The sequence below is a fragment of the Pristiophorus japonicus genome, chromosome 6 (genome assembly GCF_044704955.1).
Source record: "Pristiophorus japonicus isolate sPriJap1 chromosome 6, sPriJap1.hap1, whole genome shotgun sequence".
In the NCBI taxonomy this organism is placed as follows: domain Eukaryota; kingdom Metazoa; phylum Chordata; class Chondrichthyes; family Pristiophoridae; genus Pristiophorus; species Pristiophorus japonicus.
This window is the reverse complement of record NC_091982.1, coordinates 39,608,457-39,622,823: the sequence shown is the minus strand read 5'-3', so window position 1 is coordinate 39,622,823 and position 14,367 is coordinate 39,608,457. Positions and strand designations below refer to the sequence as shown.

Below are 14,367 nucleotides of genomic sequence, written 5' to 3'. Positions count from 1 at the left end.
AAAATCTATTTTTCCCCTTCATTCCTTCTATCTCCTCTAGTTAGTCACTGCCCAGCAGGGAAAAAGGAGAAATGCTGATGTGAAGGGCCTTACAGAACAACAACATACCAGCTGAAAGACAGAACTGTCAAAGATATCAAATCAAAACACTAATCTTGACCAGACCTGCCTTATGAACACCAATTTGAATCTGACTGAGAAATGCCCAGAAAGCAGCCACTAACTGAGGCCTTTACATAGGTTCTTAGGATTCTCCTCTGCAGAATAATCAATTGGAAGACTGCACTCGACCATCTACTTGGCCATTTGTTATTTGATTAGCTATATGCTATTGGTCTTTGCACCACAGGATACTTTATAAATTGGTTTAAGGCATAGTAACTTGGGGCTTTCTGAGCAGGTGAGAAATACTACTCTCTTCAAATTAGCATAGCACTTTCTTGGCCTAAATAAAACTGGGAAACAACTCCAAACAAGTCCAAATTTTCTCTTGGGTAGAATACCAAATAGAATACTACTAATCTACTGCTTGCAGTTCACTAAATCTACGAACAAAAAATGCAAAATACTGTGGATGCTGGAAATCTGAACTATAAACAGAAAATGCTGACAATACTCAGGTCAGGTAGCACCTGTGGAGACAGAAACAAAGTTAAGGTTTGACCTTTTGTTAGAACTGGAAAATGTTAAGAGTTGTAACAGTTTTAAGTAAGTCGTCGTCTTCTTAGGCAGTCCCCCGGAGTCGAGGATGGGGATGACTAAGTAAGTAGAGTAGGGAAGCTGTCTGAGAAAATGGGAGCACTTGTTATGATCTGAAATTGTTGAACTCAATGTTGAGTCTGGAAGGCTGTAAAGTGCCTAATTGAAAGACAAGATGCTGTTAGTAAAGCTACCGTTGAACTTCAATGGAACAGTGTAGGAGGCCGAGGACAGAGCTGGGTGGACAATTAAAATGGCAAGCGACTGGAAGCTCAGGGTCACGCTCGCAGACTAAATGGAGGGGCTCAGGAAAGCGATCATCCAATGTATTTTGGTCTCCCCAATGTAGGAAACCACATCATAAGCAGTGAATATACTAAATTGAAAGTACAAAAAGTAAATCACAGTTTCACCTGGAAGGACTGTTTGGGGCCCTGGACAGTTGGAAGAGAGGAGGTGCAAGGGCAGGTGTTGCATCTCCTGCGTTTGCATGGAAAAGTGCCGTAGGAAGGGGAGCGGTTGTTGGGGGTGATGGAAGAGTGGATCAGGATATTGTAGAGGGAACGGTTTTTTTGGGATGCTGAAAAGGACGAGGAAGGTTCCCTTTGTCCTCGCCTTCCACCCCACCAGATCCACATTCAACAATCATCCTCTGGCACCTCCGTGATGCCACCACCGAACACATCTTCCCCTCCCAGCATTTCTGACAGTAGGTGCTGGTAAGGATTCTGCTCTTGCCATTTACAGCCCAAGACCCATCTTTTGTTTCTTTACTTGTCCCATTACCATCCCTTTTTGCCTTGCACTTCCATCCCTTTTGTCATTTAAATCACTCCTATCACAGACCTTCCCTTTTGTTCTTGCCTCCTGTCCATCCCCTTTTACTGCTTCTGTACTTGCTTAAAATCTGTTACATCTCAAACATTTTCCAGACCTGAAATGTTAACTTTCTCTCCACAGATGCTGCCTGACCTGAATAGTTCCAGCATTTTCGGTTTATATTTCGCTAAATCTACTGGCCGATAAACTACAAAGTAGCAAGAAATTTAACCAGTCATGTTTATTATTTTGTAGTTCATCAGACAGGGATTTTGAGAGGCCTTACCTCATTTGCTGCTGATGTTGTAATGTTCAGTCATACATATATTAATTTACCTTGGATTAAGACCTGGAAATGTTCCAGTCATCTTGATCATCCTAAATTCCTGGTGTTTGATGTGCTCGGTGGACTTTTCTGTTGTCCTCTGCTACAAGCCCAATCCCCCTATAATTGGGCAGCCTATCCAGTCATTATGGCCACAATGCAATATTAAGAGCAAAGGCCTGGTCAATCCTTACCCATTGAGAAAGGGGAGTTCACTGCCTGAGGGAAGGGGAATCTCAAAGTTTGAGAACCACAAAGATGGCGGTCAAATATCTGTAGGCCACTTTTCATTGAGACCATTATCTCATGAAAAAGAAAGGCAAATCTGAGTAGCACAAAACAGCCAGCTAGTTCAAAACAATGCTCTTAAGAACATTAATTGACTATGAACCCAACTCCTGGACTGCATTGATTACCTGCTGCACGGCCATGCCAGCGTGACTCCAAGGGGCTCTGATGAATCTGTCATCCAATGCAGATCAACGTGGGCATCCTCGAGATGATGTGAGTACAGACAGGCACTTTGTAAAACCTTGGGTGCCAATGAGGCGCCAAATGGCATATCCTTATACCGACAGCTTTGTCTTTTGAAACTGAACCAGAATCTCCAATGACATTCCTAAATAGCGATATAAAATTAGTCATCTTTCACATCCACAGCTGCTAGCCAGTCTCCCACTGCCTGAATAATCCCAAGAACTGTAACCGTCTTAAATTTTTCTGAGGAATTAGTTTTAGAACCCTGATGTAGTTTACCATCCTCCCATTCTTTCTGGAAAGTACAAAATATCTGATGCAGAAGCCAGTTTTTTCCCATGCTTTTCTCTCCAAAGTCCTTGAACATGTTGCCTCCCAAATCTGTGCCCTGCTTTCTTACAACTCCATGTTTGAATCTCTACAATCAAGCTTCCATCCCTGCCAAAGCACTGAATTGGTCCTAATCAAAGTCACAAATGGGCTCATCTCTGGCCATGGGGATTTCTCCCCCTTGTCCTCTCTGTAGCCTTTAACATAGTTGATTGCAAAATTTCACACAAATTTGGGAGCTGAAAACACACTCAAGAACTTTGGAATGGAAAGGAGGGTTGGAGATGGGGCAGTAGTTTGCAAGGACCAAGGGTCCCGAGGGTGGGGGGGGGGGGGTGGAAATAGATTTTTTTTTGAGGGGTGGGTGTTGACACCAGGTTTGAAACAAAGTGGATAGTACCAGAGGAAAAGGAACAATTTACAGCATCAACGAACATGGGGGCCAAGAAGGAAAGTTGGCTGGTCAGCAGTTTAGTGGGAATGGGTTCAAGGGAGCAGGATATGGATCTCAATGAGAAGATGAGCTCAAAGAGGGCAAAGAAGCCATCTCAACTTGTCCTTCCACCTACAAATATTTACATACGCACACATAAATGTTCTTGCAACCCCTTTAAAATTGTAGATGCGAGTGGTGCTGCTTACAAGAAAGTGGTCAGGGGTGGCCTTGTCTGTGATTGTCCGTTTATTTCAAAAATGCGCCTTCAAATGGATGTAAAGGGGTTTCAGCTTATACAGGCATAACATATATTTGGAGAGACACTCTTAAACAGAACAGGGAGGAGACAATGAGCAGGAGTCCAAAGTTAAAATAGGAGGTCCTGTGATGGGGTAAAGTTGACGTGAACAGAGTGGAGTCAGCTTGGACCATCCATAAACGAGTGTTCCGGTTCAGAGACAGTTGTAGAGTGTAAGTGGATCCAGGAGGAGTTTGAGGGGCAGAGGAATCAGAGGGCTGAGTGGAGAGTCGACAAGAAACCAACAGAAGTTGACCCAAGAGCCCAGTGGAGGTGCGTAGTGGACCCAGGTGTTAGCAGAGCTCTGCAGCTGATCCTGTATATTAGCAGATGACAGTATTGATGGGAATGAAACCCAAGGACCAAGTGCAGCAAAGTTAAGGGAGTCAGGGGAGGGAGAAAGATAAATTCACAGTGAAATGGGGGAGATGATCTGAAAACAGCTGTAGGGAGGGGAGGACCACATACACGAGTGGGGGCAGGACTAACAGCTTGAGTAACCAGTCCAGTAAAGGGAGACAGAGGAGCTCGGAAAGATGTGAAGTCTGTTGTTACGGGAAGCGAATAGCAGCAAAAGGGATCATATTAATTTACAGCAAGCATCTTCAAGCTTTTTGTATTTTTGCAGGTTGTTTAAGTGCATAATATTAAGAATCTATTTCAAGCTGTGGATACCAACAGACCTTATATTCTGATATAGAATTTATCTACTAACGAAGCAAGAGTGCCAAGAACAGTCGCTTCCAAGTCTCTTGACCTACAAAATTCAAAGTACAAGCACAAATAGAACTGAATTGCCTGGACTTTGAGGGCCAAATTATCGTGCCCACAAAAAGAAAAGACTTGCATTTATATCACACCTTTCACAACCACCAGACGTCCCAAAGCACTTTACAGACAATTAAGTACTTTTTGAAGTGTAGTGACTGTCGTAATGTAGCAAACGCGGCAGCCAATTTGTACACAGCAAGCTCTCACGAACAGCAATGTGATATGACCAAATAATATGTTTTTATGTTATGTTGATTGAGGGATAAATATTGGCCAGGACACCAGGGATAACTCCCCTGCTCTTCATCGATATAGTGCCATGGGATCTTGTGTGCACCTGAGAGAGCAGGTTGAACATCTCATCTTAAAGGCGGCACCTCCGACAGTGCAGCACCCCCATAGCACTGCACTGGAGTGTCAGCCTAGATTTTTGAGCTCAAGTCTCTGGAATGGGACTTGAACCCAGAACCTTCTGACTTAGAGGTGAGGGTGCCACAGATGTCCCATTATTTTTTTAGGGACCGATTATTTGTAATGCACTTTTTTTGGACAGACAGGCGGCAAGATCCGCCCCGCGTGCTGCACTCTTTTTGACAGACAGGCGTCTGTTCAGCCTCACCATGCGCGCGCCCACCCCGCCTGCCCATATTGCACTTCTGAAGCCCAGTCCTCTGTCAAGCTCCTCTCCCCACCAGCCCCCCCCCCCCCCCCGCCAAAGTGCCAGAAGCAGGACCTGAAGCTACGACTGGATGGGGGCGGGGGTGGGTGGGAGGAATAGAGAGACTGGTTTCGGGGAAGGGAAAAAGGAGAAGAGCGAGAGGTGGAGAGGAGAAAGCGCGCGAGCGAGAGGTGGAGGGGGGGAAAGAGAGAAGGGGGGGGAAGAGAGAGAGAGAGAGAGAGAGAGAGAGAGAGAGAGACTGACTGGTTGGGGGTGGGGGGGAAGAGAGAAAGAGAGAGAGAGAGAGAGAGAGAGGTGTTGAGAGAGAGAGAGAGAGAGAGAGAGACAGAGAGAGAGACTGGTTGGGGGTGGGGGGGGGGAAAGAGAGAAAAAGGAGAGAGAGAGAGAGAGAGAGAGAGAGAGAGAGAGAGAGAGAGAGAGAGGGGGGGGGGTTGGGGGGGAGAGAGAGACACACAGGCTGGTTTGGGGGGGGGGGGGAAGAGAAGAGAGAGAGAGACTGACTGGTTTTGGGGGGGGGGGGGAAGAAGAGAGAGAGAGAGAGAGAGAGAGTCTGGTTGGGGAGGGGGGGGGAAGAAGAGAGAGAGAGAGAGAGAGAGAGAGAGAGAGTCTGGTTGGGGAGGGTGGGGGGGAAGAGAGAGAGAGACAGGTTGGGAGAGAGAGAGAGAGAGAGAGAGAGAGAGAGAGAGAGAGAGAGAGAGAGAGAGGGGGGGGGGTTGGGGGGGAGAGAGAGACACACAGGCTGGTTTGGGGGGGGGGGGGAAGAGAAGAGAGAGAGAGACTGACTGGTTTTGGGGGGGGGGGGGAAGAAGAGAGAGAGAGAGAGAGAGAGAGTCTGGTTGGGGAGGGGGGGGGGAAGAAGAGAGAGAGAGAGAGAGAGAGAGAGAGAGTCTGGTTGGGGAGGGTGGGGGGGAAGAGAGAGAGAGACAGGTTGGGAGAGAGAGAGAGAGAGAGAGAGAGAGAGAGAGAGAGAGAGAGAGAGAGAGAGAGAAGGGAGGGAGGCTGGGGAGGGAGGGAGGCTGGGGGGGGAGGGGGGGGGGGGGAAGAGAGACACAGTGGGGGGGGGGTTGGATCAGAAGGGAGAGGGAACTGAGGAAAGACGGATCACGTTCTTCCAACACCCCACAAGGGACATTGTTGGAGTGGATGATATCCAGAAGTCACACACAGTCACTATTCACTTCATACCCAATAAACCTGCTAACAATTAACAATCCATACACAATGCTTCATCTATGGGGGGCGGGGAGGAGGATGCGCTTGGGTAAGGCAATTGGCTGGGGGAGGCATACAAGTGGACTGGGGTACGGCACTGTGGCTGGGGGATGCATACACTTGGACTGGATTGACCCTTGCTGTCTTCTGGGGAGCTCTATCCTGTGTCGCTTTAGGAAGTCAAAATGGATCGATTTGCAATTTGCAAAGTCAGTTAGACCTTGAGATGGGCGGATCCAGTGACACATTCTTGTGAAACTTCAGGGTGTGGCTTATCCTCCAAGAGGACCAATCAGAAATAAGGGGTGGAGCCTGTTGGCTATTTTTGCAGTACAAATAAACATGTTCTTATTTGTACATCCCAGATTTAGAGATTCTTTCTTTATCCATCATAGTTGGGACATGCCCCTTAAATCACCCCCGAGCCAGATATTTTTTGTTTTGCACTGGATTTGGACTATCCAGGTGGGTAAGCAGCATGAACGGTTTCTGGTACTACTGTGGCCTGGTGATAAGTTTCTGGGTGTGACAAGAATTAGAGCGAAATTGCACTGCTAAATATAGTTTTAATACCAGGTGTCGATTGCTCCTGATCTGTCATCAGCACTGATGGGTGCCAAAGAGTCCTTCGTGCCATAGTAAAAGCTGGTGAATCTTCAATGTAACTTGACTGGTCTGGCAACTATCAATTAGCAGTTGTCATCTTTCTTTGGGTATTTCCTCAATTTTATGCTAAATAGCATGGGACATATGTTGCAGTAGTTCATCGTGCATAGTTTGAGAACATGAGGCAAACAGCAGTTTTCTGTTTTAGTGTCAAGCCTTTTATGCATCAATCATACTGATCACTGATTGGGAGTGAGCCAATGCATTCTAGTGCTTCAGCCTCTGGCGAACGGCAAAATTGTTCACCACTTAATCTTTTTCGAGAGTGTGTCAGTCAGTGCCGGTATACATACGAATGACAACAACCTAGCCCAACATCTGCACTAAAATGCCAATGTTGTCCCTCAGTTTGTTAGTTTAAAAAAAACTATTTGGCCCTCCAAGAATGTGATTGTTTGAAGGTTGCTGCCTTTTGACCTGATAAACCATTGCTTGTAAATGGGTTTGTAAACTGGCTAACATCTTGAATTAGCTTTTAATTCATTTTTATTTTTACTCGCATGCGCACCAAGAAGGACAGCATTATTTTGTTCACATTTGTTTTTGTATTTCACCAACTGGTGCAGAGTGTTAAATTCCTAGGAAAATCCTGAAACTGAATACATAAGACTGGCTGGTTTTGGAAAACTAAAAACATTGCCAAGTTATCAGCAAGGATCATTTATGGCGAGACTGCAAGTTTTGTCCCACTTGCAAGAGAGACCACACAAAAAAGACACGCAACACAACTGTGTGAAACAAATAGGCTCAATGACTTAAGGTGGGACTTTAAAAGATGTGGCAGTATTTATCTGCAGTGTCATGATTTTTCTGTGCTGAATGAACACAAGGTTTCCCCACATCCAATCTGGCCTGGCATTGGTCCTATGGAGAATGCTTAAATGAAGCACCTTGTACCCTGAGCACCAGTGCAAATGTGGATGATCATTTCAAAAGTCATAGATATGGCAAGGTTCACCATCCCTGCTGGAAACTGCACAAATGTGGACAGTGAGCAAGAAACACAATGAGCCTCAGATCTTATACGCTCCATGGACAACAGAGGAAAGCTTTGGAAGGCTGCCCACCAAATGAAACAGCCATTTCAGAAAAGATAAACTGTTAAAATAGTTACTTGTCCAAATTGCACTTCCAGACAAGGGACTGAAGGTTGTGGGAGAACATTTTGGTTTGACCCATCCAAGAAAAGAGAACCACAGAACTACATTGCTAATCAGGAAGCTTACAAAATGTTAATAGGCACAGAAAAGTGGAAAATTGAGAAAGCTGCACATTTCTATATAATTAAAATTGAATACTAATGACCTGATCTTCTGTAACTCACTGTTAATTATTTAATTGCTCACCTCGGTTGTCACCAGAACCTTCACTCCTCCGAGCATCAAGGTTATTCTGAATGGCGCCGTCCTTCACTTGCTGTAGACGCCTGATAAGTTCCTCTTCTGTAATTTCCCCTTCAAAATACAATTAGGATAGACACCATGAACACTGCCATTAATTATAACAAATATTATGATCAGCTTGTGACACAGGAAGAGAAGTGTCATTTAATAGAGCATTTTGATGAAATTTTGAATGTCAATTTTCTCTTGAAGGTGCTGGCTCTTTTGCTAGAGTACAATTCTACTGGAACCAACAACACCCGCCGCTCCCACCCCACCCCCCTACCAGTACTTCTGCTAACTAATACTTCATGTGAATCTAATCATTATTGGGTTATTCAACTATGGAAGGTACCACAGCCAATCTCAACATCCACAAATACACACACACTTTTACCAACACCACCAGGACAGCAAGTAGGAAGGGTGATCCTCACGGATTTCCTCTCTCCAGCCAAGTGAACTGGGGTCAATTGCAGCACTCCAACTACTTCCACTTCCAAAGCTCAGATCAGCTAATTTGGTACAGAACAGGAATCAAAGCCAGCACCCTATGACCTCCATAGTTTCATGCTACACCAGGTACTGACTTTAATCACTAGTCCTTTGAGACAGATATACATAATTTTAAAACAAATTCTAATCACATTTTAAAGGTGGGGGGGGGGGGTACTTTTACCATAACATTTGAATTATTATAATCTGCTGGAAAACATGTACTGTTATACATCTTTGAAAAGATCCACTGTTGATTCTAAGTAAGTTCTGAGATCACATCACAAAGATGCAAGACTGTCATACAGGCCAGTAAAATCCTACATTTGTTCCTTAGTCTCAGCTAATGTACCAACCAAGCTTATGGTCGACAGGGCAGTAGTGATACCCGCCCTCCGATATGGCTAAGAGACATGAACCATATACAATAGACATCTCAAAGCGCTGGAGAAATACCAACGCTATCTCCGCATGATTCTGCAAATCCACTGGGAGGATAGACGCAACAACGTCAAGTGTCCTTGCTCAGGCCAACATCCCCAGCATCGAAGCACTGACCACACTCGACCAGCTCCGTTGGGTGGGCCACATCATCCGCATGCCCGACACGAGACTCCCAAAGTAAGAGCTCTACTTGGAACTCCTTCACAGCGAACGAGCCCCAGGTGGGCAGAGGGAACGTTTCAAAGACACCCTCAAAGCCTCATTGATAAAGTGCAACATCCCCACCGGCACCTAGGAATCCCTGGCCCACGACCGCCCAAAGTAGAGGAAGAGCATCCGGGAAGGTGTTGAGCACCTTGAGTCTCGTCGCCGAGAGCATGCAGAAATCAAGCGCAAATAGCGGAAAGAGCATGCGGCAAACCAGACTCCCCACCCACCCCTTCCTTCAACTACTGTCTGTCCCACCTGTGACAGAGACTATTAGACTGTACAGCCACCTAAGAACTCATGCTAAGAGTCGAAGCAAGTCTTCCTCGATTTCAAGGGACTGCCTATGATGATGATGCTGGCTCTATTTTCACAGGATCACCACTGAAAGTATGGCCTGATGGGAAGCAAGGCTCTTCATGAGCCAATTGTTGATATTATTCATGGTTTATGGCTTGTTAAATCAGCTTATTTGCCTCTTTTCTAATCCGAGTTGCTAATGTGCATGCTACCCACAATGATGTTCTCCAAACACACTAAACATAGAAAATAGGTGCAGGAGTAGGCCATTCAGCCCTTCGAGCCTGCAACACCATTCAATAAGATCATAGCTGATCATTCACCTCAGTACCCCATTCCTGCTTTCTCGCCATACCCCTTGATCCCCCCCTAGTAGTAAGGACTACATCTAACTCCTTTTTGAATATATTTAGTGAATTGGCCTCAACAACTTTCTGTGGTAGAGAATTCCACAGGTTCACCACTCTCTGGGTGAAGAAGTTTCTCCTCATCTCGGTCCTAAATGGCTTACCCCTTATCCTTAGACTGTGACCCCTAGTTCTGGACTTCCCAAACATTGGGAACATTCTTCCTGCATCTAACCTGTCTAAACCCATCAGAATTTTAAACGTTTCTATGAGATCCCCTCTCATTCTTCTGAACTCCAGTGAATACAAGCCCAGTTGATCCAATCTTTCTTGATATGTCAGTCCCGCCATCCGGGGAATCAGTCTGGTGAACCTTCGCTGCGCTCCCTCAATAGCAAGAATGTCCTTCCTCAAGTTAGGAGACCAAAACTGTACACAATACTCCAGGTGTGGCTTCACCAAGGCCCTGTACAACTGTAGTAACACCTCCCTGCCCCTGTACTCAAATCCCCTTGCTATGAAGGCCAACATGCCATTTGCTTTCTTAACCGCCTGCTGTACCTGCGTGCCAACCTTCAATGACTGATGTACCATGACACCCAGGTCTCGTTGCACCTTCCCTTTTCCTAATCTGTCACCATTCAGATAATAGTCTGTCTCTCTGTTTTTACCACCAAAGTGGATAACCTCACATTTATCCACATTATACTTCATCTGCCATGCATTTGTCCACTCACCTAACCTATCCAAGTCACTCAGCAGCCTCATAGCATCCTCCTCGTAGCTCACACTGTCATCCACAAATTTGGAGATACTACATTTAATCTCCTCGTCTAAATCATTAATGTACAATGTAAACAGCTGGGGCCCCAGCACAGAACCTTGCGGTACCCAACTAGTCACTGCCTGCCATTCTGAAAAGTACCCATTTACTCCTACTCTTTGCTTCCTGTCTGCCAACCAGTTCTCAATCCATGTCAGCACACTACCCCCAATCCCATGTGCTTTAACTTTGCACATTAATCTCGTGTGGGACCTTGTCAAACGCCTTCTGAAAGTCCAAATAACACATCAACTGGTTTCCCCCTTGTCCACTCTACTGGAAAGATCCTCAAAAAATTCCAGAAGATTTGTCAAGCATGATTTTCCTTTCACAAATCCATGTTGACTTGGACCCATCATGTCACCTCTTTCCAAATACGCTGCTATGACATCCTTAAAAATTGATTCCATCATTTTACCCACTACCGATGTCAGGCTGACCGGTCTATAATTACCCGTTTTCTCTCTGCCTTCTTTTTTAAAAAGTGGGGTTACATTGGCTACCCTCCACTCCATAGTAACTGATCCAGAGTCTATGGAATGTTGGAAAATGACGGTCAATGCATCCACTATTTCCAAGGCCACCTCCTTAAGTACTCTGGGATGCAGTCCATCAGGCCCTGGGGATTTATCGGCCTTCAATCCCATCAATTTACCCAACACAATTTCCCGACTAAAAAGGATTTCTCTCAGTTCCTCCTCCTTACTAGACCCTTTGACCCTTTTTATATCCGGAAGATTGTTTGTGTCCTCCTTAGTGAATACCGAACCAAAGTACTTGTTCAATTGGTCTGCCATTTCTTTGTTCCCAGTTATGACTTCCCTGATTCTGACTGCAGGGGACCTACGTTTGTCTTTACTAACCTTTTTCTCTGTACATATCTATAGAAGCTTTTGCAGTCCACCTTAAATGTTCCCTGCAAGCTTGTGAAACACCAACCCGGTATGAGTCATTCGGGGGAAAAGTGCTTTTCAGCAAGTATATTCTAGGATTTTTAAAAACTAAATTTATATAGAATGTAATTCTGGCTTCCCATATGGAGCTGGTGTTGATTCATGGACTGACTTCCTTGCACTCATTTCCTCTGGGCAAACTGTTACTTTTCCTAGAAGCTGCTTAAATGTTAGAATAACATTGTGTGCTGTCACACAGAGCTATAAGGACATTGATTCACATACTCTCATCATCATCGGCAGTCCCTCGGAATCGTGGAAGACTTGCTTCCACTCCCAAAGTGAATTCTTTGATGGCGGAACAGTCCGATACGAGAGCCACAGACCCTGTTACAGGTGGGACAGATATTCGTCAGGGGAAGGGGTGGGTGGGGCTGGTTTGCCGCGCGCTCCTTCCGCTGCCTGCGCTTGACCTCTTCACGCTCTTTGCTCACGCTCAACGCCCTCCCGGATGCACTTTCTCCACCTCGGGTGGTCTTCAGCCAGGGTCTCCCAGGTATCAGTGGTGATGTTGCACTGTACCAGGGAGGCTTTGAGGGTGTCCTTGTAATGCTTCCGCTGCCCACCTTTGGCTCGTTTACCGTGAAGGAGCTCCGCATAAAGCACTTGTTTAGGGAGTCTTGTATCTGGCATGCAAATTATTTGGCCTGCCCAGCGAAGCTGATCGAGTGTGGTCAGTGCTTCAATACTGGGGATGTTAGCCCCATTGTTAGCTATATTGCAAGTAACTAGCACCAGATGTCCCATCAGGAAAAGACACAGAATGGAGATGGTCATTTCACATTTTCCAGCTTGAGAGCGATAGACATAGGCCTGGAAACGGCAGTTAACTGCTACACTCAACACCCCCACCCCACCCCACCCCGCTCCCTCTCACTTTTTATAGAAAGTCTGCATGCAAACACTGGAGGCGGTTCATTACAACAAAAAATTAATTTATGCATAAAATGATTTAAAAAATATGTTTTACATCAGAAAGTTTGCAATAAAGCTTTGAAATGGTATAGTCAGGTATTCAAACACAGTCCAGATAATCAGGACACTGCCAATTGAAAAAAGAACAACCCTTGATGTTATGACGAACTATAGATTTTGCAATTGTAGTTTCCCCCGTCACATGAACATAAATTGAACATTACAACAGACTAGACAGGAGGAGGAAAGTACAAGAACATTTCAAACACTAGAAACTTTGGTGATGATTACTGTATTCCAAAGAACTGAATGAATTTTGTTCTCAAAAGATGTAGGAGTGAAAATTATTTTTCCACTCACCATCAGCACCAAGCACATGACAGGTCACACACAAACAGAAGAGAATGTGAGAGAGAAAGTTTTGCATGACATGATACTTCCTTGTGCATCCAGCAAATGCCACTTCAACCGTTTACACCTGGATGTCATATTAAAATGACAGTTTACATGCATACTTACCATACATATTTACCTTTGAATCCTCTCACTCCTGTTTTACATCTCCAAAGTAGTCGTACTTTGCTCCACATGCCGCCCACATGACCTTGTTTATTTTTTGCCTTATTCTGATCACCGCCCACTCTCTAATGTTGGCCCGTGGTCCTGGCCAAATCCCTCACTCGACCTGAAAGTTGAACTGCGCTCTGGTCTGTCTGATCACCCTTTTGACCTGTGACCCAAAAGCTACCCTGTGGAGGAAAGCAGAAGAGGACAGAGACAGAGGGAAGCAAGAGAAACAAAAACATAAGCAGAGATAGAGAGAAGCAGAATGGCACATATATAGAAAAGCAAAAGGTGAGGGGTGGGGGAAAGTAAGCATTAGGGAACACACACACACACACACACACACACACACACACACACGTAAAACAAACAGAGCGTCTGTTCAAATTCACGAGGAGATAAGAGAAAGAAAATATCGAATCTTAAAAAGTCTAGCATACTTTATTTGTCGCACTTGCTTCACATCATAATCAATTTTCTTTCTAAATCTTTTTTGCGCGCATGGTACCTTTAAATTTGCTGCGCGACCAGTAGTTTAAATGTGAACATCCTGTGAGTGGCCGTCCCCATTGCTGCGTGGCTGTGCACGCACATAGCTTAGAGGGAACATTGATCACAACATGTCTCTTCAATCTCAACAGTATCTGGTTCATTTTCAAAATCATTTGAAGAAAAGCTAGAAGCCAAATTTCAAAAGCTTTATTCAGACTTTGTGATATGTTTGTTGGTATGGATTACACACTTGTCATAGTTTTGTGTGTGATTTCTAAGTATTCTATTAATTTCAGAAAGTGTACCAAGTATGCAGAGAGCATGAGAGAGAGTGCGAGAACATGCACATCTTCTCCAACCTTTCTTTATCATATTGTAGCACTTTATTTCAAAATGAGAAATTGAATTTTGAAAGCTTTTCAAGTAACTAGGAAGGCTGGTTACCCTTAACTGCGTTTTGTTGATAGCTAGAAACATTCTAATGTATGACAGCTGCAAGACATTAAAAAGTAATTCCCGGGATCAATTACCAAAACAGTGATTTCAATATTTGCAAAGATCACTTGGAAACATACAAACCAGTGCTGGCAGACCTAGAAGCAACCTTCCCTCTTCACTTGACAAACACCAGAAATCTTACACTGTGCCAAACCCTAATCCCATTCACTAATTCAGCCAAAATTAAGGCAGATCAAACCCCGCAACCCTCCCATTTCCTACTAAACCCCACCAA

The 14,367-nt window shown here is 44.9% G+C and overlaps 1 protein-coding gene across 2 annotated transcripts in view; it reads right to left on the bottom strand.

The window, feature by feature from the left end:
• The window catches only part of rlim (ring finger protein, LIM domain interacting), a 73,494-nt gene that overhangs the window by 4,220 nt on the left and 54,907 nt on the right, over positions 1-14,367 (bottom strand). For both annotated transcript variants that reach the window (XM_070882781.1, XM_070882782.1), the window contains one exon: positions 8,059-8,166. In XM_070882781.1, the coding sequence (XP_070738882.1) occupies positions 8,059-8,166 (108 nt within the window). The remainder of the gene's footprint in view (positions 1-8,058; positions 8,167-14,367) is intronic.